This window comes from Synchiropus splendidus, chromosome 9 (genome assembly GCF_027744825.2).
Source record: "Synchiropus splendidus isolate RoL2022-P1 chromosome 9, RoL_Sspl_1.0, whole genome shotgun sequence".
NCBI classification, from domain to species: Eukaryota; Metazoa; Chordata; class Actinopteri; order Syngnathiformes; family Callionymidae; genus Synchiropus; species Synchiropus splendidus.
The window spans coordinates 12,206,312-12,233,589 of record NC_071342.1 but is presented as its reverse complement, the minus strand read 5'-3'; the positions used below and the strand labels follow the sequence as shown (position 1 = coordinate 12,233,589).

Here is a 27,278-nt window from a genome sequence, read left to right as displayed (position 1 = left end):
TTTTGATTATTTTGCCAGATGAACAAAGCTGTCAGCATTTCTTAGCTGCCTGATACGTAAATGATGAAGCGCCAGACTTCATCCCAGAGAAAAAAGAGATGATTAAATGCAACAATGTGAACAACTAAACAAAAAAAAACAGAGATCTAAGCAATAAATCTCAGCGAGCTTGCAGTCTGAAACACATTCTACTTTGTCAGTGTTTCACACCAAAGCATACATTAAACAGGAATCTCGGCGGCTTCTTCTGCTCGCGTGCTCATTACTTGCTCCTGGCATAAATACCAGGCTCTTTAGCTGCAAATTCAGCCTCTGTGTTGAGCAGCGATACACTCTGTCGGCTGATTTGTGCTGGGCTGTGTCTGTACAGCAGGTTCATCAGAGGCTTTTCGAGGAAAACAGCCGCCTGCTGGAAATGAGAAGGGATTAGAGTTGGCCGGGGAAAAAAAAAAAGTAAAGATGCTGAGGAACCAAAACAGTGAGTTAATAAGAGCTAAAACGTTCCACTGAGAGAGGCGGTGTGGATGACAAATTGGGGGATTTGTTACGACGGTCGAACAAATGATGTGATCCATCTCTAATACAGAAATATTGATCCTTGCAGTTTATACTGAGAAACTTGTTACCTTCGCATTTGCCCTTCTAACGTCTTAACGCACGCTTAATTTAGAGGACATTATTTGGTTTCCCATTGTGCATGCAGTCGTGACCGACTGTGCCATTCTGTTTCAGGTGCAGAAAAACTGCCTTGTAATTTTAACGCCACATATTCACAAAACTCTGCGTGACAAAAACAATCAACAAGTTTGCTCAGTCAACAGTCACTTGACTATTAGAGTAACTGTGACATCATCGCTCTATTTTCCATGTTTATGCGGCTTAGCACTCAAATGGCAGGCCGAGGCTCCGGGTGCATTTCAACCCATATTGTAATTTTTACTGAAAATCACTGCAATTTTTATCCATATACATATTCAAATGAGTTCTGTGGGACAGCAGGTGGCAGTAGTCAGGGTTCTCCCCAGCAGCAAAGGAGCCAGAATAAGGGGTAAAATGCTAGCATATTCAGCTCTTCTTGTCAACATTAAGAGAATGTGACTCGCAATATCTGCGCTCCCTCACTCCGCCATATAAGGTAGAGCAGGAGTCGGGAACCTTTTTGACTCAGAGAGCCAAAAAAAACTCTGTGTTCAACTACTTCTGAGATAAAGGCTGTGCAACAGGCGCTCCCAAGTCAAGCTCCTGCTGTTTGGCTGCAGTGGCTTCTCCTTTGGCGTCAGACCAGCGAACCTTAGCAGTGTCTGCTTCGGGCTCTTTTCACACCAGCTTGGTCGATCGACGCGTGCACTATCTGAAGATGTTACGCCAGATTGGAATCGCTCGCTTTGGACGTGCATAGTGTTTTCGAGCCTCCACGTAGCTTGCACGCTACTGCAATATTTCTCTGGTCTTTTACAGCTAAAAAGGAAAAATACTGAGAATATATCCACTATAGGAATCCCACACCTGGACCGTCATCGACTGCAGCCATTATTGTTTTCACATGCGCGGCACTGCGTCACGTGACTAATGTGGGCATCATGTCCACCTCAGAAGCTTTTAATGCGTATTATGGACACTGCTTTTTAAACTTTGTAAGAGTTGTGAATGTGAAGTAACGAGTAACGCGCATGTTTAAATCACAGTCATGATAAACGCGTTGGTAATTTTGGCAAAGGAACACGTTATGGCACTCGTTATTACAAAATATAACATCGTTCCCAACACTGCTTTTAATGTCTTGAAAATGTATTGAAATTGTAAGAATTTCACATACATTCAGAGTAGTGGAAACTCTGGCCATTGTGTCGTGAAGAACATCCATGAACAAAAGCAAACAGATGCTTTTGTTCAGGGATTCCTCCATGTTTGTTGTTGTTGTTATCATTCTAGCTGCGACGTGTCTTGTGCATCAGTGTGATCAGTGGACCAGGAACTCCTGCACTTACAGAGGTTCCCTGTTGTCTGGAGAGCAAACTGTTAAATTAATTGGAATTAGTCCCAGCACTGTCGACAATGAACTCAGTTACAGTGACTTGAATCGCAACGGTTGCTTTGCAGGCGAATCAACTGATCAAAGTGGTTGATCGCTTCAGTATGGCTCCGCCTCCACAGCCAGTTGCACCTGTCAAAACAGCCACATCTTGTTTGCAAGCTATGGATTCCCAACCCTTGAGGGAGACCATTAAGGAGAGACCAAGAAACATGTACTATGTGCCATGTACTATAAGTCACCCCTCACAGAGACCCCCGTAACATGGGGGAAAAATCCACAATTTAATTGCCCGCTCCTTATCCCAACATCAACATTAATTTCATCGAAATACATTCAGCTATGACAGACACTTAGCACCCTCCCACCAAGTTGAAAGCAAAGGTTATAATGTTGTGGAATTATGTGTTGAACTGTGTACTTGAGAGAGGAAACACTATAATATTCCTCTTTCTTGATATAATGGCTGAGGCCGCTGTCTCATTGTTCCTCCATATTATTTTCATGTCTTCCTGGAACAGTAGGAAGGTGAAGCGTTTTCGCGAGCAGTGTCATCTGGAAGTGAAGCAGCAGTATCATTTTCTCTGATTCGGAGGAAGAAAACAATTTAATGCTTACTCCACGTAGGAAATGATTGCCTGAAGTGGAGAAATTTAATTATCTCGTATTGCATGGTTCGTGAGTGAGGGGACAATAATACATGCTCGGAGAATGAGAGCAGCCAGTGCACTGACTTCTCTTAAGGCTATGGATACACAAAGAGCTCAGCCACAAAGGAAACGTGAGTATTTTAGTAACATTCCTCCAGTCGCCTTTAAACTTTGCGTCGTGACAAAACTTTAGTGGCACGGATTTCAAGTTTGTATTCTTTTTCTTTGTCCCAGATACACTGTCCAATCCATCTCTGTTGAGAGTCATTCCATCGTCACGGCACACCACGGCAAGGCCTTTTCCACCAGCACAGTTCGGGTTCTGGATTCTCAGAACCTTTTACTTTCTGTGGAACCAGCCCATAAAACTTAAGTGGGACCGCGCTGGAAAGTGTTACAACACAATAGTAAAACAACAAGTCACAGCAAAATTCTGCATGCGCTTGTTGCTTCAATGAAACTATTTGTTTCCATCTAGAAATCAAGAATGCAACTAGTGATGACGAGGAGGAGTAACTGGTGTATAGACCGATATAGATGTGGCAGAAGTGGCTGTCTTGCTCATATTGCAAACACAAAATACGAGTAGCTCAAACCCACTTTTGCAAACCAACTAACCATCTAAATACTTGGGCCAATACAAAATTGCGTTCCAAAACCCCAACTGGGATGGTAGATAGATAGATAGATAGATAGATAGATAGATAGACAGATAGATAGATAGACAGATAGATAGATAGATAGATAGATAGATAGATAGATAGATAGACAGATAGATAGATAGACAGATAGATAGATAGATAGATAGATAGATAGATAGATAGATAGATAGATAGATAGATAGATAGACAGATAGATAGATAGACAGATAGATAGATAGATAGATAGATAGATAGATAGATAGATAGACAGATAGATAGATAGATGCTGGGTAAAAAACACAAGGGAGGAAGTAAGCAGCTTGGCAGAGGTCTGCGCTCACTGAGTGCTGGTTCTCTTCATGTTCTAGTTGAGCAGCCCATAATTCTGTTTGAAAATAAACCTTGTTCATGATCATCATTAAATACTCAATGGAACGAAAGAATCCAACTGTGACAAAACCATTATATCATAAGGAACAGATGCCGCTCCCCAAGTTCTTTCGCACAAGCGTCAAATCAAAAGATAGCCAGCCCTGCCAAAAATAAGTTCCTTAACCGCGTGCGTGTGCCACTGTCTACCTTTAACAGCTGTTGCCATTGTGCTGGGATTCAAACCTACATTAAACATGACGGATGCCCAGCTTGTCACAATGATGCTATCACACAAAAGCTTAATTTTCATTCACATCCTGAGGCCTCAACTGGATTCCACAGTTATCTGGCCAAAACACCTTTCCGTGCTATATTTCCTTCTCTAGGAGCCAAACAAGAATGGGATTTGTCAATGGGCAGAGCAGCACGGCAGCTTGAGCTAAAGGTCACAACAACCACAACAATGATAAGCTCCCAGTCGCTCCAAGGAGGGAGTTCAATTGTAAGGTTTATTTGCATGTGCATGCTGAGTACTCGGAGAAAACGCAATAAAGTACGCGCAAGTGCAACACGCCTTCTTCGTGACACAGATTTATGCTATTATTTGTATTCAGACGCTGCAATCTTGATTAGCAGACACTAAAAATCAATTTCACGCCTCAAGGTGATGATATACTAATACGTTTTTCATTATACAATAAATGATGAATCTAATTAATCTTTAATAGAAATGACTTTGTGGATTGCGCCAGCTTTGCACAGCAGGAATTCCAAAGTAGCACACCACAATATAGCCGTCTGTTTCTCCAAGTTGGCCGACTTGTTAAAGCAGATACCGTCAATGTCAGGAGTTCAGGTCACTGGAGGATGGAGTCTGTTTTTTTTTTTAACGGGTGGTGAAATGAGAGAAGCACAGAAAGTATGTGGGTGCAGACAATCGCGGGCGGGGAGCGCGCCGACAAAACAATTTGATTCTCAAACCAATTCCAGTGTGATATGAACAATGCCACGGTCGATTCCTTCCCTTTCAGCACCCGCCATGGTGAACCAGTCTAAATATACAGCGAGGTATTCCTTTATATATTTATTACACCGATACTTTTTACTGGTATTTTAGACAATTATGAATGAGCATTTACATACATGTATAAAATAACAAACAGAAATGTCACGCGAAACTTGTGGCAGCTGGGCATCAATTCATAATACAGCACAGAAATGTCATGTAAAATATTAATTCCAATTCAGAAAAGGCTCTCAGAAGAAGGGCGTTCACTTGGACCGTTTTTTTTTTTTGCACTTATCCTGTGACAACCTGCTATTTGTCGATGAGGAGGTTGCATTCAGAATCCAAATGAGATCTTTAAATGAAGCCGTGAAAAAAAAATCTGTCATGAGCTCTGGTTAATATTTATAGCCGATGAGGCTTTATGTTTAGAGGGGGAAAGGTTTTAATCCAAGCTTTTGTTATGCAGACAGAGCCTCTGCTAATCACAGTCAAATTTTCATGTCTGGGCTTCTGCAAACAAACTCCTCATCAGCTTAAGCTGTCCCTGGAAAATAAAGAGGCACAGTGGTGATCAATCTTCGGCTTTGTTTGAATTATCAAAAACAAATACATTAAGGTGAAGCTCCTCTCTTATCTTTATAATTGAACTGACATTTTTCCCCAAAAACCGATGAGCACAAGCAGCCATTTTGCATCGTAGAGGGATAGATCACGGCAGACACTCTTGAGTCGTCCTGCAGAAACAGCACAGGTGCGGCTCGTAACATTAACGACAGCTCGGCTCCATTACGTGTCCGAGGAAGTCGTCGCGGTGAAGCATCGCGCCGTATCCTGAGCAAATAACTTGGCTCCAATCTAAATGCGACGGGAGTTAGTTACAATAATTGGAAATGTACTCGAGAAACACCATAAATCACAATGTCTGGACTGAAAACGACCCACGGTGTCTGTCAGTAGACAGTAAGAGAGACAAATGAAGGAGAAATAGCGAAGTGTTGTCTAAGCTGACGGCAAGTTCCTCTTGTCCTCTGAGTCAGAGTTGTTTCCCGAATCTATAATTTCGGTGGAACGTCGCTCATGTCAGAGTTTCTGACCTTGAAATATATATATCTGTCGTTGATGCAATCCAGAACTATGTAATCCTGCTGTCAAGCCGTCATTGTGGAGTCGACAGTCCCAATGTTGACTTTCAGTCTCGCGAGGAAGTCACAGGTCAGGCTCAGCAGTAGTAGGCAGACAAGGATTGAGCTACAAGTTACCAATGGTGCAGCATTGGTTACGAGTGAAGTTGATGGGCTGCTCAAAAATCCGCCATCGTGACACACACCCAACCCAGTTGCCCCAAATTTTCCTCATGCCGAAGCATTTTCACTCCAATAAATAGCGTTTTTTTTTACGCTGAAGTATATTCCGCGGTACAGAATATCCTGATGCAGTCGACACCACATGAAATGGACTGTCTCTTAATATATTATAAAGCACCTGAAATGATGAAGTTGCTTCTGTCGCAGTGACTTCTACTGCGCCTGTCAGTAAGTGGAAGAGCAACATTTGCTGGTGCTATATATACACTGAGTGACAACATCATACGGGAGCAGAAACTTTTGACTCCACTGAAGCACATACTTGTCAATATGCAAAGCGGAAGGCTGACACTTGAAAATAGTCGCTATTTGACGCCTGGGGAGTGAAAATAGGTTGAGTCCGGGTATATATAATGTATTATAGTAATGACTTCACCAACGTTTTGATGTGCCTATTCTGTAATTCTTTCTGGATGGCTGGGTGGCCAAATCAATGGGTGACCATGGCACCATGTCACCCATGAGCCTCATTTGTGAATCCTCTCCAGGGTATTTAAATGTTACTTGTCGATCAAAACCAGCGTGTGTTTGCTCATAAAAATAGTCAAGAGAAAAAGCAGTGAGATGATAAGAAGCGATGTAACAGCAGCAAGTGTGTGCGTCATCCACGTGGACGAGGTATGGCAGCGAGCACCTCGAGAGCTGCAGAGAAAAGATCGACAAAAGACAGAGTCAATCATGAAGAACAGCGCGGCATGACAGCTTCATTGACTGCTGATTTGGAAAAAACATAATATCACTTCATCAGTTGTGCTCCATTCTGTTATGTTTGAGTGATAAATCAGACTTTCAGGAAGATCTGAGCCAAACCTCTGCTTGCCGCCATCAATGATTTACTCCCAAACAACGACAGGAGTTGCTTTTACAATACTCAATTCTCAAATCATCCAGACTGTCGATGTCGATGTTGCAGCCCGTGACAAGCAAGTCAGCCCTGAATGAATAGCCAGCTATGTGTAACAGAGATGTCACCTACCTCATCCAAGGACATAAAGCAGCCACTTTGGCCTTTCACTTGTGGTAAAAAAAAAAAAAAAAAAAAAAAGGGCTTTAAAATTCAACAGTAGATTGTTTATATCGCTTTTTGTGGGCACTAACAAAGAATATTCTTTTGCCCAGTCAAACTTGGTGCTGAAAGAAATGCCAAAAAAAGACTGTTTTTTCCCGGCTGAGCCTGCCACTTGCAACATCGGCATGTCCAATGGGATTTGCCAAAACCAAGTCAAATCAGTTTTGGGATTCTTTTGGATACGTTCTATAAATCACATTTTGGGAAATTAGTTTTTTGGGGAGATTCAATTGATCTGTGGTCAAGTTTATGCAGTGTTGCAACAGGTTCTCGCTCTGAAGGCGTCACCGCCATGTTGCATGTGGACGCATAACCAACTGCGATGGAAGCGCCAGGAAATGCCTATGAAGGGGTCACACATGAAGACTGACTTCTGTGTCACCCTGGTCAATATGTGACCAGTGAGGAGTGAGAATGTGTTGCATTTTGTAAACTAAAAAGTGAGAGACAACAAAATATTAATTAAAGCAAGCCTGGTCTTGACACAGAAAAAACATAGTGCTTCATAACAGTTGATGAAAACATATGATTCCAGCACCTCAGTATTTTTTATTTCCCATTGCTTTAACTCACAGGCTGACATCTGCACTGCACATCATATCTTTGTCCAGATCAAAAGGAGGCTGAGCTCTCCACCAAGGGCAAAAGCTTTGATAAGTCTAGCAGAAAAACAAAGTTCTCGGTGAGTCAGAGACACTGAGAAAACCAGACCAGAGCCAACAGCCTCCTATTTAACTGAATTCTTGAACAAGGAACAGTCAGAGAGCGATGGCCTCAGTCAAGCAGCTCATTTCCACCCATATTGTAATTTTGCATATAATAATCATCCTATGTATGCGACAAGAAAGAAAAAAATGGTTACATCATCGGAAAACAAGATGAAAAAATAGTGGATTTTATGTGTAATTATGAAATTATATGATAAAATGTTGTGGTTGTGTCTTACTTCATTTAAAACACTTTCCATTTAAGTATTGTCAAGGCGTCTCCTACATTTGTGTGAATTCGTTTTCAATTCCGATGTATTTTAAGGGACAAGAAACACGAAAATACTCAACTAATCACAATCAGCTTCATAGTTTCACTCTGACTCCAGGAGTCTTCGGTATGTTGACATACCGAAGTTAGTGACCAGTCAAAATGTCAGGACCCTTCCCGTCATGCTTTTATTTTGTGTGGACGCTTCCTCGTTCTTGTGTTTAATCTGACTTCCTTCCTGGACAATTCTGGACATGAATCATTGTATATTCTCCATTTGAGACTCTTTTTGTTCCTGTTTCGACTTTGGGCCACGACCCGTTTGTGTTGACTCTGCCGTTTTGTTTGTATTAATCTTCGTCTCCATCAATTTACTGCCTTGCCTCTCGTACTTCCTGCGATTCAGTCTCCAATTATTTCTGTGCCTGTCACACAAAATGCCTTAAAATATGAATGCTTGAAGACAAGGTGTGCGATAAGCAAATCAAATATGTCAGCCTACTTTTAACACTCAAGAAATGAACACCAGCAGCAGGAATCTTGTCAAAATGCATTAAGATACTCAGAGAAAATTGGCAAAAATGAATTTCGTGTTGCACCCAGAATCTGAGAGCGCAGAATTAATCACTTAACCCGACCAAATATCAGGAGTGAGAGCTTTAACATGATGAAATAGCGAAAGGCATGAAAGAAAATGTAATATTTCCCAAGGTATGACCCGATCAGCCCAAGTGAAATGAGTTAGTTGCGAGTTGTCAAGTTATAAGTCTGTGTTGTGACAAATATTAAGTCATATTTATTTTCTTTTTTTCCTTCTGTTCTTATTTTAGTGCCTGAATTGAGTTTTAAAAAATCATGCACACTGGCAACTTCTCTGCTCCGCAGTAAAGTGTCTCGCTTGGATAGGAAAAACGCAGACGTGTGTAGCCGCCATCAACACAATCCGAAATTCTCTGCCAAAGACAAAACACAGGACGCTCACTCCCAAACACTCACAGCTGGAGCCTCGAATATAATATTAGATCCCACAAGCGCGGGTCCTCTCGCTGTCAAAAGGCATTAATCTTCTATGCGCCGCCTCGTCAAATCACCTAACCATCCAGAAGAATTCTCTCAAGTAATAATTTAATTACTTTGCATTTAATTACTTTCCAGCAAGATGGCGGCTGTAAGCGCCAGTGAGCTCTCTGACACTGGTGAAACGTGACAGGAGAAGCCCATGATGTGTCATAGTTTGTTCTCAGATGTCGTTTCAAGACACGAGGCACTTTATTATCGGCAGGACTTTGCAAAAACACAGATGGAAAGAAAGTGCAGAAATGAGATCATGCTAATAAATGAATGAATCAAGTCCACGAGAGGCTTTGAACTAAACGAGTATTTGCCCAAAGAAAGGTTTTACTGTCTAAGTTAGAAAAAAACAATGTGATGGTTTGGAGAATTGAGTGCAGTCGTGAAGGAGATTTACTCCTGGAATGAACAGAGTCACACCAAATTTTCCAACTTCACAATCCAGCATTCAGACTGAGGGATAGATAAGTAACGGAAAACTGCCTGTTTTTTTCCACATCTTCTTGTCAAGTTAAAACACTGCCAATGAAACATGGCTGCCTCCAAAAGTACGCATAACAACAGCTGTCCCCATTAAAGCGATTTATTGTGGCATTTTCCAAGGTAAAAAGTTCATGTTTGAGGTTGTTTTTTATTCATTAACAAAATACAATCACATTATGGACTATAATTTTATTCATTCGACACCACAGTGAGTCAGCCACCTGCAGCTTGACTTACTTACCGTAGCTCATCCACCTGGTTCGCACGTCCTCTTCACGGCACCATTCAACACATCTCTGAAGCTCTTTGGCTGTCTTCCTCCACTCGTTTTATCTGGCATCTCCATTTCCCCATCTATCATCCCCAACCCTGCCTCTCCTCCCCAAGTGGTCTCACTTAGTCCCCAAACCTGGACTACTGAGCCTTTGCTCTGATAAACTCAAGTCTAAACTTTCCCTTCCGGGTGTCTTCAAAAACCCAACACAGCATGTTTCTCCTTGAAGCCTCTCGTACTACGATCCCGTTCATTTCAAATTCAAGTCAATGCTGTGTTTCATATGAAGCTAGTGCTAAGATAGAAAGATCTGGGTTTCGCTACATGTACACGATACAGATCAAGTGAGAGCCGGCAGAATCGAAACAACCGGATAACACATAACGCATCATGGAGGTGGACATGATAAGGGTGGTTTTCGGCCTGTTTTGAATGGAAAAATCCCTGAAGAAACATCAAAATGACTGGTCTGTTGCTCGTGAAACTTAAGTGAAGAGACGGGCCGCGTGAGGGCGGCTATAGATTGGAAAGGTTTTACTTCTCAGAATTCAAAACTAGCATCTTTATTGCCACCACTTTATTGTCCCCCCTCCTCCATTGCTTCTTGATCGGCTGGAGGTTTCAGATGATGCTGACTCGTTCACATCTTCAGGTACTTCCAGCCCCCACTCTGTCCCAGGAAACCAACGGATCACTCAGTCAGAGCAAGTTAAACCTGCCCAAAACAGAAAGTTTAAAAACGCCTGCTGCAACTTCTAGAACCTGGAAGCGTCGATCTGAATCATCTTATGTCTATACCAGTTACGTCTCTCACCTCTGCTTGACCGTGAGACACTTACTGAGTGATAGAAGCATTAAATAGATGCGCAGCGCGATGTTCTGTATCGTGACACTGCAGTCTGGAGGCTGCTGACTGTGCAAGTAGGCCACACCAGCTGGACAACTGCTCTGGCTGCCTGGACTGTTCCCTTGCTTTGCAGATTTGGCCCTATTAATTCTCCTGAGAAATCATGTTTCTACACATCCATTTCTGTCCAAACATACTGCATTAAGACTTAAATTAAGAGCACTGATAATTCCAAAATATTATATAATCGTTCTCCAATTAATATCTTGTGAAAAGAAAACAATTCCTCTTTTCCATTCTAAGCTCTTTTTGTCAATGCGATTATACTATAAATCTCGGCTAATTTAGTTCTATTTCTCATTGTTATTTTGTATCCCTCACTATTTTTCATGTTATGCTGAAGATGTAGACCACTGCTGGAAAGTGGGAAGTAAAAGCAGTGAACCAGTGGCGGAACAGACTTTTCGGCAGCCAAGGCTCATTAATGCACAATGGGGTTGAAGGCAGGCCGAACCACTGGAGCAAAGAAGTTTAAGTAAATGCTGTTTCTGGTCCAGACTGCTTCTGTGATGTAGAGCACTAACAAATCATGTAATTACATCCTTTTTTTCAATGTATCCAATATATGTAGCATTTATAATTACATTACATTACATTAAAAAATGGTTTTTTTTTCCCCTCATATTGCTGGCAGAGAGGAATTAGGGTTCACTAAACAGCACAATATATAGGTACTGAAAAAGTAGTTTTATATTCTGATTTTCATCATTACACAGCCGGAAAATACAGTGTTAAACGTCTTATTTTGAAATACGAATATCATACTTTAGGTGAGGCTTGAACGCAGAAAGTCCCATGTACAACATAAATATAGGAACATAAATATAGTGAAACCATATATTGAGAAATGAATGCAGTGCTTCAATCTGTTCCAAAAAGTGGCACAAAACCGTCTAACTTCAGAGGAAGAGACAAATTAAGCTTGGGGAAGAACATTTCTCTCCTGAGAGGTTGCATGGTCACTCTGGACTTCCATCAGCCACTTTGAAAAGGCCACCACTGGGGATAGGGAAATATTATCACAATATATTTTGCCAGTTTTACATCTCTCGTAGACCCCAGACAGGCTGTTCTGCCAGTTTTATTTTGGGGTTAAATTGTGATGCCTGACTGCTGTACCCAATGTATGCTGTTTTTATTTAATATTTTGGACCCATCTGGACACATTTCCTGGATGCAAATATTTGAAATAATGTGAATAAATTATCATTATTTCATGTTACATTCAGATTTTTTAAAAACCTTTCCTGTTGTGTGATAAAAAAAAGTTTCCACTATTATCTCTTCAAAAGGTCGTTTTTCTTTGACAGATAATTTTGACCGAATGAGAATCTGGCCGTGTTTACTGAATCGTATTTAAGGATGTAACAGGACGACACTGCGAAGCATACTGTGGAACATACTGTATGTCTGTCAAATATTCAACTACTTTCACCGCAGCCTATCGCCGAGTGCTTTTGTTTATTGAATTTACTGTGTCACTAGTCACGAAAAGTCATCACACATTTTTAGCCATCAATTTTCACTGTCACCAGCTTTATTCTGCTGTTCCTCCAATAAAAGCATTTTACTGAATAAAAAAAAGGTATTCCAAAAAAAAACATTGTGAGTCAGGCAGAAGGTCCACAGATCCTTGATCCCCAACATGACTTTCACTTGCATGTGGATTTTTGCGTCCAATGTCAGTGTAAAAGTCAGGCAACCGCATTGCATATTGACAAATAGGTGGAATGAAGTAAAATGTTTCCCTTCCCGAAATGGAGGGGTTGCAGTTAGGACGAGTGTGTGGGTGATGACCCGGAGCTCTTATTGCTCCTTTGCTATATATAGCACCTTATGTGGCACCATGATCATTTGAGGAACTATATATACCAAGTGACACAACTGATTATAGAGTGTGAAATGAGCGACCCTCAGGCGAAATATATGCTCAAATTGAAGACCTAATACGGTAGGTGTCAGTCTGGGACGCAAAAGTGCACTTGCAAATAGTCACCTTTTAGCGCCTTGGAAGTGAGAATGGCTTGTCTCCCTTCCGACCCTCCATCCATGTGATCTGATCCTGACTTGCAATGAAGCCGCTTACTTTTCCTTCAACTCATTTAGGTCGAAATAAACCAATAAAAACTCCAATGAGTCTGGTGTCTGTATATCTGAGCGCCAAAACTGCACACAGTCCAGCCAAGTAATATTAAACAGGACTCCGTTTTATTGGAGGGAAAGGGAGCTACTTTGCATTACTCAGGTGTTATCAATGTTCGGTGTGAGGCAGTCAGACGGAGACGGTGGTTCGGTACATTAACAGAAAACAAGAACCATCGGGATTTCTCAAAAAGCCTGCATCTGAATCATCTTCACACATCAAGGTTAAAAAGCTAGTCAAAGATGCTTCAAACCAAATATTGATTCCCAGTCCTGACTGGATTTAGTATGACTCATAAAACAAAACTCTCATATTAAAAAGCCCATGTTTATTTTACTTGCGAATATATATATATATATATATATTTTTTTTTTTTTTTTTTTTTTCTAATTTCATTTCTAATTGTTGGAAAATATTATATCAGTTGGCTGTGTTAATTCTGGTGCAATGATTTAAAAGACTTTTGAAGTTATAACCCATTTATTTAAGTACATAATAACTGAAATGGTTCCTCCATGTTAAAAAAGTGCAGAAAGATGATCTCAAATTTAACAGACAGATTCATGGGCTTTGAGTTAATGATATTTTTAGTTAAACTTAAAGCCAGTTTTGATTGAAAATGAACTTTGATGGTGAATCAATGCCCACTGACTCTCAATAGACTTTGAATCTTTTTAATGGAGTGCAGCTCCTGTGCGTGGATTAATTACTTTCCCAACACTGATTCCGCGGGAGAAACACTAAATTGATTTCCAAGGATTGTCCTGAGGGTCTCACTCGACTGAAGCACTCGGCTCAGGAGGCTCGGATGAAAACATTCAGTGTCCCGCCGACATCCTCCTTTGTGGAGGGCTTTTCTAATAGCTCTGGCAATTGATGCCCCACCTGGAGCAGTGTTGGAATTATGGAACAGGATTTGACTGGATTTCAAAGTCAGATAAGATATTCAGAAGACGAAGAGGAGGCTGAGGGTGGTGTCTTGTGCTTTTTTTTTTTCTTTTTTTTTCTTCCATGTGTTAGACAGTCCGGAGGCGCTCTAGAGCTGTTGACAGTCATGGCAGAGATGTAAAGTGACAGTGAAGCAGACACCTCTAAACTAGCACGCCACTGGCATGGACTTCTGAAAACAAACTGACTTTAGCCTGAACCTGTTATAAGGGTGAATGCAAATGTATATTACCAATACAGCAAGAGAAATGTCATTGAAACTGAAAGATTCCATCCAGATTTTCCACAGAATCATGTAGACAACCCAACAGAGGCCCTGGCACTTCTTTTAAAAAAAAAAGAAAAAAAAAGAAAACTGTTGAGCAAAGACTTCCAACAAGCTGCCTCCTCCTCCTCTTGCTCTCCATCACGCTGCTTTCGAAGCGCTTGTCATCGTCTACCTCTGTTGGCTGACAGCAGCAGACCAACAAAGAAAACTTTTTCACCGGACCATTATTTTACTTCACGGGGTTGGTAGCATTTTTTGTGTTTTCATGGAAGAACCGGAGTCAACCTCAGCTTTAATTGCTGCCACCACCTGTCCCCTACTGTCAGCCATTAGCCTTTTATCAGCGTCTTTCCTCGGCTTGTTAGTTTCACCTCCGTTGTGCGGGAGACAAACGTGATTGGTGTGAGTCAACTCTATTGCCTTATGTAGTCCCACCAAAATGTACAGTTTGAGCCTGTATCTTTGTGTAATAGCAGGACATCAGCATGTACTGATGAGCATGTCTAGAATAAAATTGCCTCTCAAGGCCAAAACATTTTCCAACCTCAGGCATAAATCTCTTTTAAGTGTGACGTTCAGCCAAAATGTTTTCTAACTTTCTCAATATTTTCTTTTGTCCCTGCAACTGTGGCTTTAATGAGTGTAGACAACAATGTGCATTCTCAAAGGATATCACTTTCCCTTTCTTATACATTACAGTTAGAAAAAAAAAAGAATTCAAACAGTTCTCCTATTTATTTTGGGGTCGGAGGTTAAGCTTAATAGACCCCAATTAATTATAACAAAAACGCAAATAAATGTTCTAAAATTGTGTGAGCACTTTCCTCCGCAAGTGGACTGTTGTATTAGCCAGCACATGTAAGTGCTACGGGGTGCAATGTAAAACTGCGGGACACGCATAAATAGTAAAACATATAGGGCATAATTTCGATGTAGACATTGTGTTATTCACGACACTCCACTTTTGAGGGCTCTTGACTAGGGATGCACCGATCTGACTTCTATGGTACAGATACCGATACCTGGGCTTTGGGTCCTCGGGCTACTGATGCCGACCCAAAGGTTTTAACCAGCTTGCCATGCAGCAGGTTAAAACTGGTTTGAGTGAAAGGCAAAATGATATGGAATGACAAACTTGCTGTTTATTTCAACAAAGTGTTCACCGAATGTTGCCAAAATTTTGGACACAGCTGAGTATCGGCTGCTGCCATGTTATCAATCTGACGGATGCCACGTGATGTCAACATGAGTCCTAAACCTTCCTGGATTGACCGTTTTTCAGCAATACCCAATCCCACTACAAGAGGTTGGATCAGATCGATACCTAATACCAAGATCAGGATTGGTGCATCCCTACTCTTGACATGAAACTGGCTGGTTTTCCGAAAATGACTCTGAAGGTAGACTCAAGGGGTGTCCCACTTCTTAGTGGTATATTTTACCCCAGCCCCCCCTCAATACTCATTTTTGAGGGTCAAGGAGAAGACAAAAAGGTCCGGGTGGGAGAACTGGGTGCAACCTCAGTGTGGCATTAGTCTTCATAGTAAACCAACATTCATTGGTGCTATACAACCGACTGAAAGAGTAAGAGAACACACTGATGCAGTTTCTCAAGTGAGTCATTTTTAAGTTTGCATACGTCCTCTCTCTCCTTGACAGAACAGTTAGTATGGTGCCCATGTTCAGTTCAACGCCCTCTCTCTGCCAAACCAAACCCCCTCAACCTTTTGCTCATTTTCTAATTAACTTTGCATGGCCACGTATTCCTTCAGCTCACTGCCAGACTCTTTGAGCCATGTTGCCAATGTCCTCACTCAGATCCCCCTCTCCCTGTGATCCCTGTTCTTGGACCCACTTTACTTGTCTTCTGCTCGGTAAAGCCAACCTGCAGATTGGCTGAGCCGCTTAAGATCTCGGACAGACTGGCTATGCAAAGCTTGCCTGAATTCCTTCGCTGTACGACTTGTTCAATATAAATAATTCACTGTGCATCATGTTCCCTGAGCTTGTTTGGACTTCCACTCCTGACAATGTGGGAAGTTTATGCTCAGCAAAGCTTGTAAAAGTGGCGTGACGTTGCAGAAATGAACAGAGGACTGTTAGCTTTGTTTCAAGTTTTCTTGAAGCACCGTGATCTGTGATTCCAACAAGAACTTAAGAGACAACTCTCAAACGCACTCGCCCTCCGACACAGCTTGTGGTTAACACTGGTGTCATGCACCTGCTGTCTCTCCCACACACTGCATCTTGATTGAACAGTCTGCCTAAAAAAAAAAAAAGACTCACTGCAGTTTATAGGCAAGAAACAAAAGTGACTGCTCTGGATAAATAATTTATCAGGAGAATTCCACAAATCGCATCTAGATATCCTCGCAGTTGAAAGGCACACAAAAATAATTTCTGGCTCATGACCAGTTTTTTTTGCTATTGATGGTTAGCAGCAGAGTTATCTTACTACTGCCATGAGTCTGCTTCCCCGCACATCTCAACACGTAACCAGTGTGAGGTGACTCTTGTGCCCTGAGGCCGTATGGCATCAGAACTGTCAATGATTCCACCAACAAAGGTCCCCAGTATAGAAGTGTGTGGGACGCTGGGGAGAGTAAATGAAGCCTGTGTGTGGTGAGTAGAAAGTCTACAGCTGTACCTCCACTCCAGGGAAGCATGTCTCACTGGCTGACGCTGAAGTCAGCGTTGTATGTTGACTGAAACTCACAGTCTTTGGTGGCGCTTCATATACCAAGCGACACACAGTGGAAGGAGCACCATCCCATGGCTAACCCTATGTTTTGTGTGTGAAGGCAGAACAGGCCACCATGCCTTTGGAAAAATTGTCCCTTTTAAAAGATGAAATCTCAAGTGACAAAACGTATAAAATGAAGTGGAAACATCGAACCCAACGGGAGGGAGATGAACATGATTATGGTGGTTTTCAGCGTGTTTTTAAGAGAACAATCTCTAAAAAGACTGAAGTATATTGCTTGCGGAACTCAAGTTGCACATCTATCCCGACACATGAAGAGAATGGAGAGAGATTTATTTCTTAGGATTAAAATTTTGCACCAATTCAGCAACTTTTGCCTGTGCTGCATTGTTTCGCTATCACTTCTTGACTGGCTGCATTCTGTTTTTTAAATGTATTTATTTGGTTAGCACAGACCTGGCAGAAATCCTGGAAATGCTAATGCAGCATGAGCATGCGCTTTATTTCGTCTTGGTTTGTAGGTGGAGCATAACAAGGCAGCCCATACCGTGAGCAATAAAATTGTCTTGATATGAGGCAAAAAGCTGGTGTCAACGTCATGGTTCAATTATGGTTTACATCACTAATGGCTCCCACATGCCAAACAACACATGCAAATTAAAATGGCCGTCAGACCAAAATTTAAATGTGGCTATGATTATGAAAATGTGGACATGAGAGAGGAAAGCCTCTCGTGTTCTGAGCCAGGAAACTGCCATCTTTTTTTGGCGGCTGCAGCACAGAAGCAAATTTTCTGATTCATAACGCTGCTTGTGTGCTAAAATTCAGTCTGAATGTAGCAGCTCTGATGTCTGTGGCCGTCTCCTTTCCAGGGGTCCAGAGTTTCTTCAGAGAACTCAACAGTAGGGGTTTGTTTCAAGTAAGTGTCCAGTGGAATGCAGCGCCGCACCCTGTCTCATTGGAGCTCGATGGTCATGTCGTGCTTTGAGGTGGAGATGCGACTAGACCTCTGCCCTTTTCTGGACCCCTTAAATTCTTGCCATGTGAAAACAGCGTTTCAATAACTCTTGGGGATCTCACAGAAGGGGACTTGCCTTCTTTGCGAGTTAAAAACAAGACAGGCAGACACACACACACACACACGTCTGAATTGCTATCCTTGTGGGGACATTGACATAATTCTGTCCCCAGCCTCTCACCCTTAGCTTAACCCTCCAAAACAAATGGCTCACCTGAACCAGGACCAGGGCTGGGCGTTTATGGGAAAAACGATAATTGCCATTATTTTGATTCGTATCATAATCACGACTTAAGATTTAGCTGTCATTGAACTGTCAATTGAACAATGACCTACAAAAAAACAATGTGTAAAATTTAAACAATAATTTAACAGTTTTTTTTTTTTTTTTTTTTAATGGGAGAAGAAGTTGCTGCTTTGATTATAAAATTTCTATATTCGAGCGCTCTTCCTGCGTCTCTGCAGCGTGATGAACGACAACCTGTCGCAGGTTGAGCGCAAGCAATTGTTCTTATACATTTATCCACGACCAAACAATCATTGGTTTTCGAAACATCACCAACAAGCAGCTAGGACTGCTGCTGTGACTCAGAACGCTGGATGAGCGTCTGTTCCTTGGAGGTTCTGACGCTGAAAACCATGCCCGCCGTTGTAGAGGCGGCCGAGTAGGTAGTTAACGGTGGATAATATTTGCATCCCGTACTCCGTGTAAACAGAGGCTCGAACTCTCTCGCTGTTAGGCAGAGCCTCGCGCTGGGTGGCTCACTCTGTGTAGCGCGTTCACTGTGCCCGCCACAGGAGCTGCCCACCGGGCAACTTTCACAGGCGCAAGGCGTGATGCAGAGGAATCAGGCCTGAAATGCTGCGACTTAGCTTCACCTAAATTGGTAAAACAGGCTGCCATGATGGGACCAACCCAGCGGCATGCTGGCAGGTACCAATCAGAATGTTCTTGTTAGGACCATGGTCCAGCCATGTTGTTGTCCATTAGGCAGGTATCAGCCGGTGTACAATGCTGCAACACTCTATTCCGATTTGAACGTGCTGTCCCCCATTAGCTAAAATGCTGTTAATAGAGGTGGGAAAATGACTGATAACAGAAAACATTCACAGCTAACTAGACAACACCACTTCCATTTAATGAACGTGGCCCTTTTTCATTACTGGGACCTTCTGGTTCAGCACAAGCAGCTGTGAGTTATTGCTCAGCTGCCTGATGGAGCAGCCTCATTAGGCTACATATCAAAGTTTGTCAGTACTGACATTGCATAACTCCGAATACAGAGCGCCGTGTCACGCGGTGATTTATGGTCATTGTTCCTCACTGTACCCTTGAGTGCTTTGGTCTACTGAAAACTTTGCTTTTTTGATGACTGCGTCAAAGTAAACAGACACTTCTGGATGACTTTCCATTACCTCGCTGGGATTCTTAGTGCCCAAAAGTGTTTGTGTAAACACTGGAGCAGGTGAAGCAATCATGGGCTGCAGGAAGTGCTGTTCACCAGCTGACAGCTAAAATTAATGCAGCAACATACATTATAACTTAAAAAAAAATACATCCATTGATTCAGCATGGTGGGGTAGTGGGAAGCACTGCAGCCTGACAGTACTGAGGTCCTGGTTTGAATCAGGTACGTTCTTCTCACACCCGTGTGAGTTCCCTCCTGTTTCCTCCCACAGAAATAATGTTAAATGATATGCGTGAGTGGAAAACTGCGATGGGCTGTCATCCTGTCCAGGGTCTCCCTCACCTCTCGACCGATGTAGCTGGGACAATCTCCAGCAGGAGGCGATGGATGAACACACAACAGCAGGTACAAGAATTTCATCTGCCACTTCAGAGCTTTTTCTGCTAGTAGATGAGCCTCAGAGGTTCCCAATTTTACAACACCACCTGATCCTGTCTAGGCGCAAGACACCAGGTTATATTCAAGTAAGGAAGCTTTTATGACCCGGAGTCCATGTTAAAGATAGAAGCAGATGGTTGGCAACTCAGGTGCAGCGACACACAGGAGTGAAAACTACAAGTCTTTGAGCAGCAATGATGAATGGGAGAGCAGCTTTCTTTTTTTTATTTTGAGGATTGGTTTACAGTTACAGTACTTACTTTACTTTTAAACAATTTGAATTTAACAGCTACAAATGTCACATGTTGCCGGCGTTGGACAGGTGAGATGGGTGGCGCTGGAGTTCACTTACCTTTGGATACTGTTGGACAGGGATGAGAACTCTCTCCGACAGCTTGATATTTTTATTGCTGATGATATCTAGGTATTTCTTCACATCAACATCTCTCCTCAGCTCGTCGCCTTCGTACTTCTCAATTTCTGCAGCGAGGCAAAATGAATGGAGATAAGACAGATAATTAGTTACGTAATCTGGCAGAGCCAGTGTGAAAGTCTTCTAATCTCATGCGAGAGACTGCGGCGGCATGTAACTAAATAGCGCGGGGCAGGGGACACATTAGGAGAAATTTAACTAAGCATTGCATCACTCCCAAAACATTCTGCTGATTATTTTTGCGTCGCTGCTGCAAATATGATGAAATTGCAAAGTAAGTGATATGAGATTATCTCACTGATGATTCTGCCGCGATGACGATGTAATCTCTTGATCCAGAAACAAAGTGGCTTACATATTTTTTTTTTTTTTGGCACTCTCATGTCTACTCCGGATGCTTTACATCAAATCCATGATTTAAAATTCATTCAGACCTCAGCTGCCTGGAGCCACACGCAGCCCTTTCCCTGTATTTACATAACAAGGGAATAAATCTGAAACATGGCGTAGTTTTACTTCACCATTTCACCCTTTTCTGTTATTCATTATTTTCATGTATTTATCTACCTTTTACATTTTATTGTATTTACATTTCAGCTGATATATTGACACTATGTTCTGTAAATTATGCCAGTTAATTTTTTAGGTACATGTTATGTTTGTTGGCACTTTAAGATGAAGCTACATATTAAAGTGCATCAATTAAACCTGGCGTGGCCAAAATATTGTACTTTTTTCAGCATTCATAACTTTTCAAATTCAAAATAGAAACTCATTTGTTATTTTTTAAGTATATTTTCACCTTTTAAATTGGATTCTTCCAATGGTGATGCTCATTTTAACTACATTTTTTGTTCCAAAAAAATGAACAAAATAATAATAATAATAAAATTGATACATCTTATTCTTTTGCCAATGATGTGTGATATGCTCCCCACTTTAAAGGATCTTCCAATATTTACAGTTGTTCGTCTTTAAATACAAGTGACTACATTCTCCTATTTTGTAAAACTTAACCCGTTTTTCTGTCTTTTGGACTGACTCACTTACACTAACTCACCCAACCCTGAGTGAAACCAAAAGACTCAAGAAAGAATGGAGTGATACAAGTAAGTGGTTTTGAGTATTGAGTATTTTTTTGTCCCAGTAGACCCTCTTAGCGAGGGACCAGTGTTGTGTAGCTAGCCGACCACTCGAAGGCAGAGGCAATGACATCACATGTGTAGTGGAATGACTGTGTTTATTGAGCATTAAGTAAGATTAAGTCAGATCATCATCTTATTCAGGGTACAAATACATCAAATCCAGACTGGATCAAGGGCCACGTTTGTACCATATACACCTTTTCACATCTTTACACATTGTCTGAATCATAATGTTTGGTTCATCAGAAAGCCCACACACAAAGATTAAAAAATGGGTTTCAGTTGCTGTATCTGAGGTGCACCCCGATGATTTCAATGTACTGTAGTTCACCACACACATATAGATTCTGTCCCCCCGAGCAAGCTTGCTATCCAAGTCACAATTCTCGTGTGATCATGTGTGATAAAACTTGTGCTGTAGATCTGTTCGCATCTTTCTTGTTTGGTGTGTGTCTTTGATGTTTTTTTTTCTTGTCTTTGATGTCTTTAGTGTCTGTTGCTTGGGCACGCTGCTAAGGAATGCTGAAGGGAATGGACTTGGTTCAGATTACACCAGATGGCAGTGACATTTAAATGTTGAAAACTCCCTTTTTTTCTGGTTTCTGAGTCAGCTGGCTTCATGATTGGCTGCATTCCCATACGCAACTTACAACTTTGGTTGTAAGTATTGAACAGTTACAATTACAGTAAGAAGTTACCGTTTCAGAGACGTCTATATATTAACATGGTAATCTATTAAAGGACAAGCTGATCAAATAACAATTGTTGCGGAAAACTTGGGGGGGGGAAAACAGCCTATCTGTGTGTGCCTTGCTTTACTGTATGTTCAATGGCCCTGATAGAGAACCAATAGTCCAAGTCTTGAAACGCATGTGGGATGTAAATTAAGCTGGCAAAGGAGTCTTGTCATGAGGGGTAATTTCGGCACGTTCATGCCCCAATGAGTCACTGCTTTCTAGATGATCAACAAGTACTGTGCCAAACTTTCAGACAGACATTGTCAGTGTTTACTCCTCACGGTACGGTCGCTCTGAATTTTGGATAAACTCTGCGTTTGCCCCGCACCTGTTTTTCTCCAGAGTTCGTTGTGTGTTTTGCATTTTTTACCACGTGTACTGAGCAGACAGTGAGTGTTCAGAAGATCCTTCTGTTTGATCCTGTTCATGCTTTTCGACTTCTGCGGTTCATTGGATAAGCCTTTTGTTTTGGAGTACTATTATATATTTCGAAGATGATCTGAAGTTGCGCATGAAATCACACTGATTTGTCCCAATCTCTATTTGCAAACATATATAGATGTAAGAAAGAGTTTATGTTTTAATTGATCTCTATTTGATATTATTTGTACAACAAATAGCCTAATTATCGAACATATTAAAATGAACAGTTTGAAATGAATTCAAAGCTGACCAGCAACTTCCTCTGATCAATACTAAGCAGTTTTACAAGTGTTTTTGCTTGTAAAAATGACTTAATGATGCAAACACTGACCACACTCACCTCACATGAGCCTGAAGTTAGTTTTGGCTGGAGAAGTTATTGAAGCTATAAACTGCGCAGCACACGAAGGACTTTGAAGCTAAGATCCTGGCAGAACATTATCACTTCCTTTTCTTTTCCCGCTTATTTTGGCCAAGTTAATAATTTAAAGTCTAACTTTGCAGAAGACAAGATATTATGATGATGGATAATCTATTATATAATATACACCAATTGTGTTTTCATTCATGTTGGTTTGTTCGTTTGTAAAGAGCAAACTCAAAAAGTTGTGAATGGATTTTCTTCGGTAGTTTCATGTGGATTTAGGAAGATGTTGTCACACACTTGTACTGTGTCTTACTGCTGTTGTCTCCAAGCTGTTCAGAACAAGCTAAAGCCAAAATGCATAGGTAGAGCCAAAAGAAATAGACCCAAGGACCCACATATTGACTACGTTCTCTGGGCAAAAATCTTCTACACCTCTGTCGATAGGTAACAGTTGACTTGCGCACAGTCATTCATTGTCACTTCCCATCTCACACATACACAATTTAACCCCAAATTAAGACTGACTGACACTGCAAAACACAAACAAATATGATCCATGCAACAAAAGCCACTGACATTTAGTCAATGTAGAGAGGCAGCACAGGGGCTCCCTTCGCTGGTACTCTGACCCCCTGTGCTGGGAAAATCCCAGCCTCACCATCATTCAAGTAAGGCTCTTCCTTTTAAGGCGATTGCTGGTATTTACAAAGTCCCACAGCTGCTAGAACCTCTGAGGAGTGTAGGGGACCTCGTGATGTAACCAGTTCTCAGTAGCTAGTGATGGGTTGGTGAGGTTTCATGAAACAGTCTCCTCATTTTCAGTGGCCACCAGATGGCACTGTCTGCTGTACAAGCTTTGAACAACTGTCAACGAAATCTCTCATCATTTTTAAACTAACAATGCCACTTTGTGAGCGCTGAAAACTGTGAGACTGTTTCATCAACCCATCACTAGCGACTACTGTAGGACTCGAGAGGAAAATGTCTTTGAAATCTTATTGACGAGTGTCCCCTAAAGCAGTGATTCTAAACCATAGGGTTGGGGCCGGAGCACCTCCTCAAGGGCCACTAAAAGTTTCTTTTTTTTTTTTTTACACCTTTGGGCCGTTGAGGGCCGCAAGACGCTCAATTTTAATATATAAACCACGTATGGTAGCAGTAGTGTGTCACTGGATTGACTTGACAGCTGTAAGTCTGTGATAGTTACCAACTATGGAGATTCTTTTTTTTTTTTTATAGTAAATTTGATGAATATGACTTGCACCTGGTTCTGCTACTGGTTGGACTTTTCAATGATAAATAAATATCTTTGAGATGGTCACATGGTTTCATGTCATTTCACAAGATTTTGGTTTGTTTTCGTTTAAGTAGATTAAATATGGTTATGGATTACAAAAGAAATGAAGAGTAATGAATCAGCTCTGTTACTTGAATGGGCCCCGGGTCCATTTGTTACGGGAAAGGTGGGCCCCAAGATCAAAAAGGTTAAGAACCCCCGGCCTAAAGGTACAGTATATTTACAGCAAATGCGAGGTTACTTCCCGCCTCTCAAGTCGCATTAAAAAAGGTCAGTCCAGTGGGTAGAAACATACGGTCAAAGATTCAAAAGGTAGTAGATGAGTTCCCTCCAATAATTTGTGTCTAGTCTCAGACGGTTGGGAATAGCCTTGCACCCTCTTAATACTTGGCACACATACCAAATCTCAAATCTCTGATTTAAACCTTGTGATGGTACTGTCCTCCGATCTTAGCTGTCCAGTCTGTTTCCATCATATTTGGCCTATGTCCCTCACATTTGACGCCATTTATCACGGAGAGCAGTGAACACTTGTCTTGTTTTGATTCCATATGAAATCGAGGGCAAGCTGAAGTTGGACTCTAGGAAGCCTGTCATCTAGCCGTCTTTAATGAGATGCTTTCTATCTATGTTCTGTTGCAGGGGGAACAGTCCGAGGTGCCGGAGGAGAAAATACATCACTCTGGCCGGGAAATGTTTCTCCTACAAGAAGTCTAATTAGTCAGCGAAATGAATGAATGGACATTCACACACACCATATAACTGGCTTTGAAAGAGGCTCTTTATAAGGGATAGGTCTGTATTCACACCCCCAAATAACATACAAGAAGATTTTGTTTGTGTGGAGAAGAAAGGATGAAATGGGCAGGAGGAGAGAGAAAACAAGGAAATCAGCTTACAACGAATGAATGTGGACGAAACAGTCACGGTCGACTCATAGTTGTCAAAATGCAGACGGGAAGTATCAGAGAGGAAAGAATGTGCCGGTGCAGTGAAGGTCACTGGCTTCAGTCGTCACAGAGGATCAACAAAATCTCATTGGGGGAAGTGAATCAGTAAAACACTCAGTGACTATTCTGGTGCCCCTGATCCTCCTCTCGGTTGAGAAACTGCCGCAGCAGAAATGACACAGTGGAACACATAAGCTGTCTGCTTGCAGTCAGAGAATAAACAGAATGTAATAAACACATTGTTTGTTACATCCAAAATATGGTTTGGAAATAGGCATTTGTATTTCAATACTGCAAAATGTGTTTAATTGTATAGTATTGTATTTAAATCAGATTTAGAATTGCTCAAAAATAGAAAAAGATACGATTTTAATTTGAAGTGAGTTTTGTCCCCCGTTCAACTGAAAACCAACATTGTTTAGTTGGCTGGCATACGATCGATTCACAATTCCACACCCCTGCAGGGTCTTGTCCTTGAGGGACGTTCCGGATACAGGGTTTCCTTTTCAGCAATATATTAAGATATTTTCAGAATAGATGCTGTACAATCTTTTAGGCGTGAAAGAATGTATCAAAAGACTCAAATATTGCGATACTTGATTGCAAAATATTGAATTGATATTTGTGCTTGAACATCGCCGTACTTGATTGTGCGATACTGTATCAATATTTTAAGTCGGTGATATACATATTTTTGACATAACTGATAGCTGCTGCATTTGTGGCATACTAATGACGTTTTCTTTCAGTACACAGGAGGGATTTCTTTGGTTGTTGTTTATTAAGGGAGCTGTTCAATCCTCTGTTGGACTGTGAAATTTGACAGTCTCAGTGGGCTGAATTTGTAACTTATAGCTAGTTTTATTGTACTGCGTTGCATGTTTTTCCCCCTTAAAATAATGACTCTTGTTAACAAATATTAGAATATATTGTAGAACATCCAGTATTGCAATATAGCTGAGCATGTCATGTCACCACTCCTGTGTCAGGATATCATATCAAAAGATACCTGCCGATTCACAGCACTACAACCTTCCGTGTACTTTCGGTTGCTACACCTATGAAGAAAGAACCTAAAACTGCGGTTAAAAACAAACTCAGCACATTGTTGAAATAAATCCTGATTCCTTCAAATAAATTAAATACATAACACAAGCACTTTACTTGAAGTATGCTTGGTATGACTTTCCTCTTCACGTAATTTAAACTTTACATCTATGTTGTACACAGTAACGGGATGATGGCGCAGATGAGTTTGGAGGGGGATGGAGAAAACCATAATTGACCAGCCGCAACCGGTTAGATTTGGTGGAGCAGTCAGCCCTTTCGCATTTGTGCCTCATCCACTCTGGCCCTCGTGGAAAATTTGTGCACCTCTGTGTTAAATATTGTAGGATAATTTAACAATTTAACATACAGTACAACTAAACCCTCATACTCGAAATTGTGGCTGGGTCAGTCACTGTATAATGCAATATGTATATAAGACATAAAAGCCACCCAGAGATGCACAGAATCTATCTCTTGGCGCCAGTTTTCATAACTTAACGGAGGGAAAGTGCATGGTAATGTAAAATATATAAATTTATAAAGAGCCTTCATCTCAAATGAACTTGTGTACTATCTTCTTGGACTTTACTATAGGGCTCAAATCACATTTTTATGACTTCTTTTCTTCTTCTTTTTTTTTTGTTTGGCTTTGCAGTTCTTCCCTAAGAGCCATTCCTACGTGTGCAGCCAAAAGAAAGGAATTCTCTTTTTACCGTGCAGCTGCAGTATGATATTGCCGTTTTGTTCTTGATGGCTCCATTAAAAAAGATTTACTAAACACTACTGCAATGATAGTTTTTTTTTATTCTATTCTGACGAATTTAATGAAACATTAATGATGCTAAAGGTTAACACGAGGTTGTGGTAGTTTTGAATTTGATTGACGTGTTCCAACAAACAAATATAAAGAAGTTACAAGAGCAGCTTGATAAACAGTCCTACAAAAAAACTTTGTGCCTATTGATTCATGTCTGCAGCTCAGAAACATCGACACCGGTGAACCAAATGGGTGAGTTGCATTCTGCCCTCAATATTGACATTGATAAGAAGAGAAAACACAAAAGTAGGGTTGAAAAGTTAGCTAAAACCCCCACTCTA

At 41.3% G+C, this 27,278-nt stretch overlaps 1 protein-coding gene across 7 annotated transcripts in view; it reads right to left on the bottom strand.

Annotated features, from left to right (window-relative positions):
* The window catches only part of khdrbs2 (KH domain containing, RNA binding, signal transduction associated 2), a 101,829-nt gene that overhangs the window by 61,163 nt on the left and 13,388 nt on the right, over window positions 1-27,278 (bottom strand). For all 7 annotated transcript variants that reach the window (XM_053875274.1, XM_053875275.1, XM_053875269.1 and 4 more), the window contains exon 2: window positions 20,131-20,258. In XM_053875274.1, the coding sequence (XP_053731249.1) occupies window positions 20,131-20,258 (128 nt within the window). The remainder of the gene's footprint in view (window positions 1-20,130; window positions 20,259-27,278) is intronic.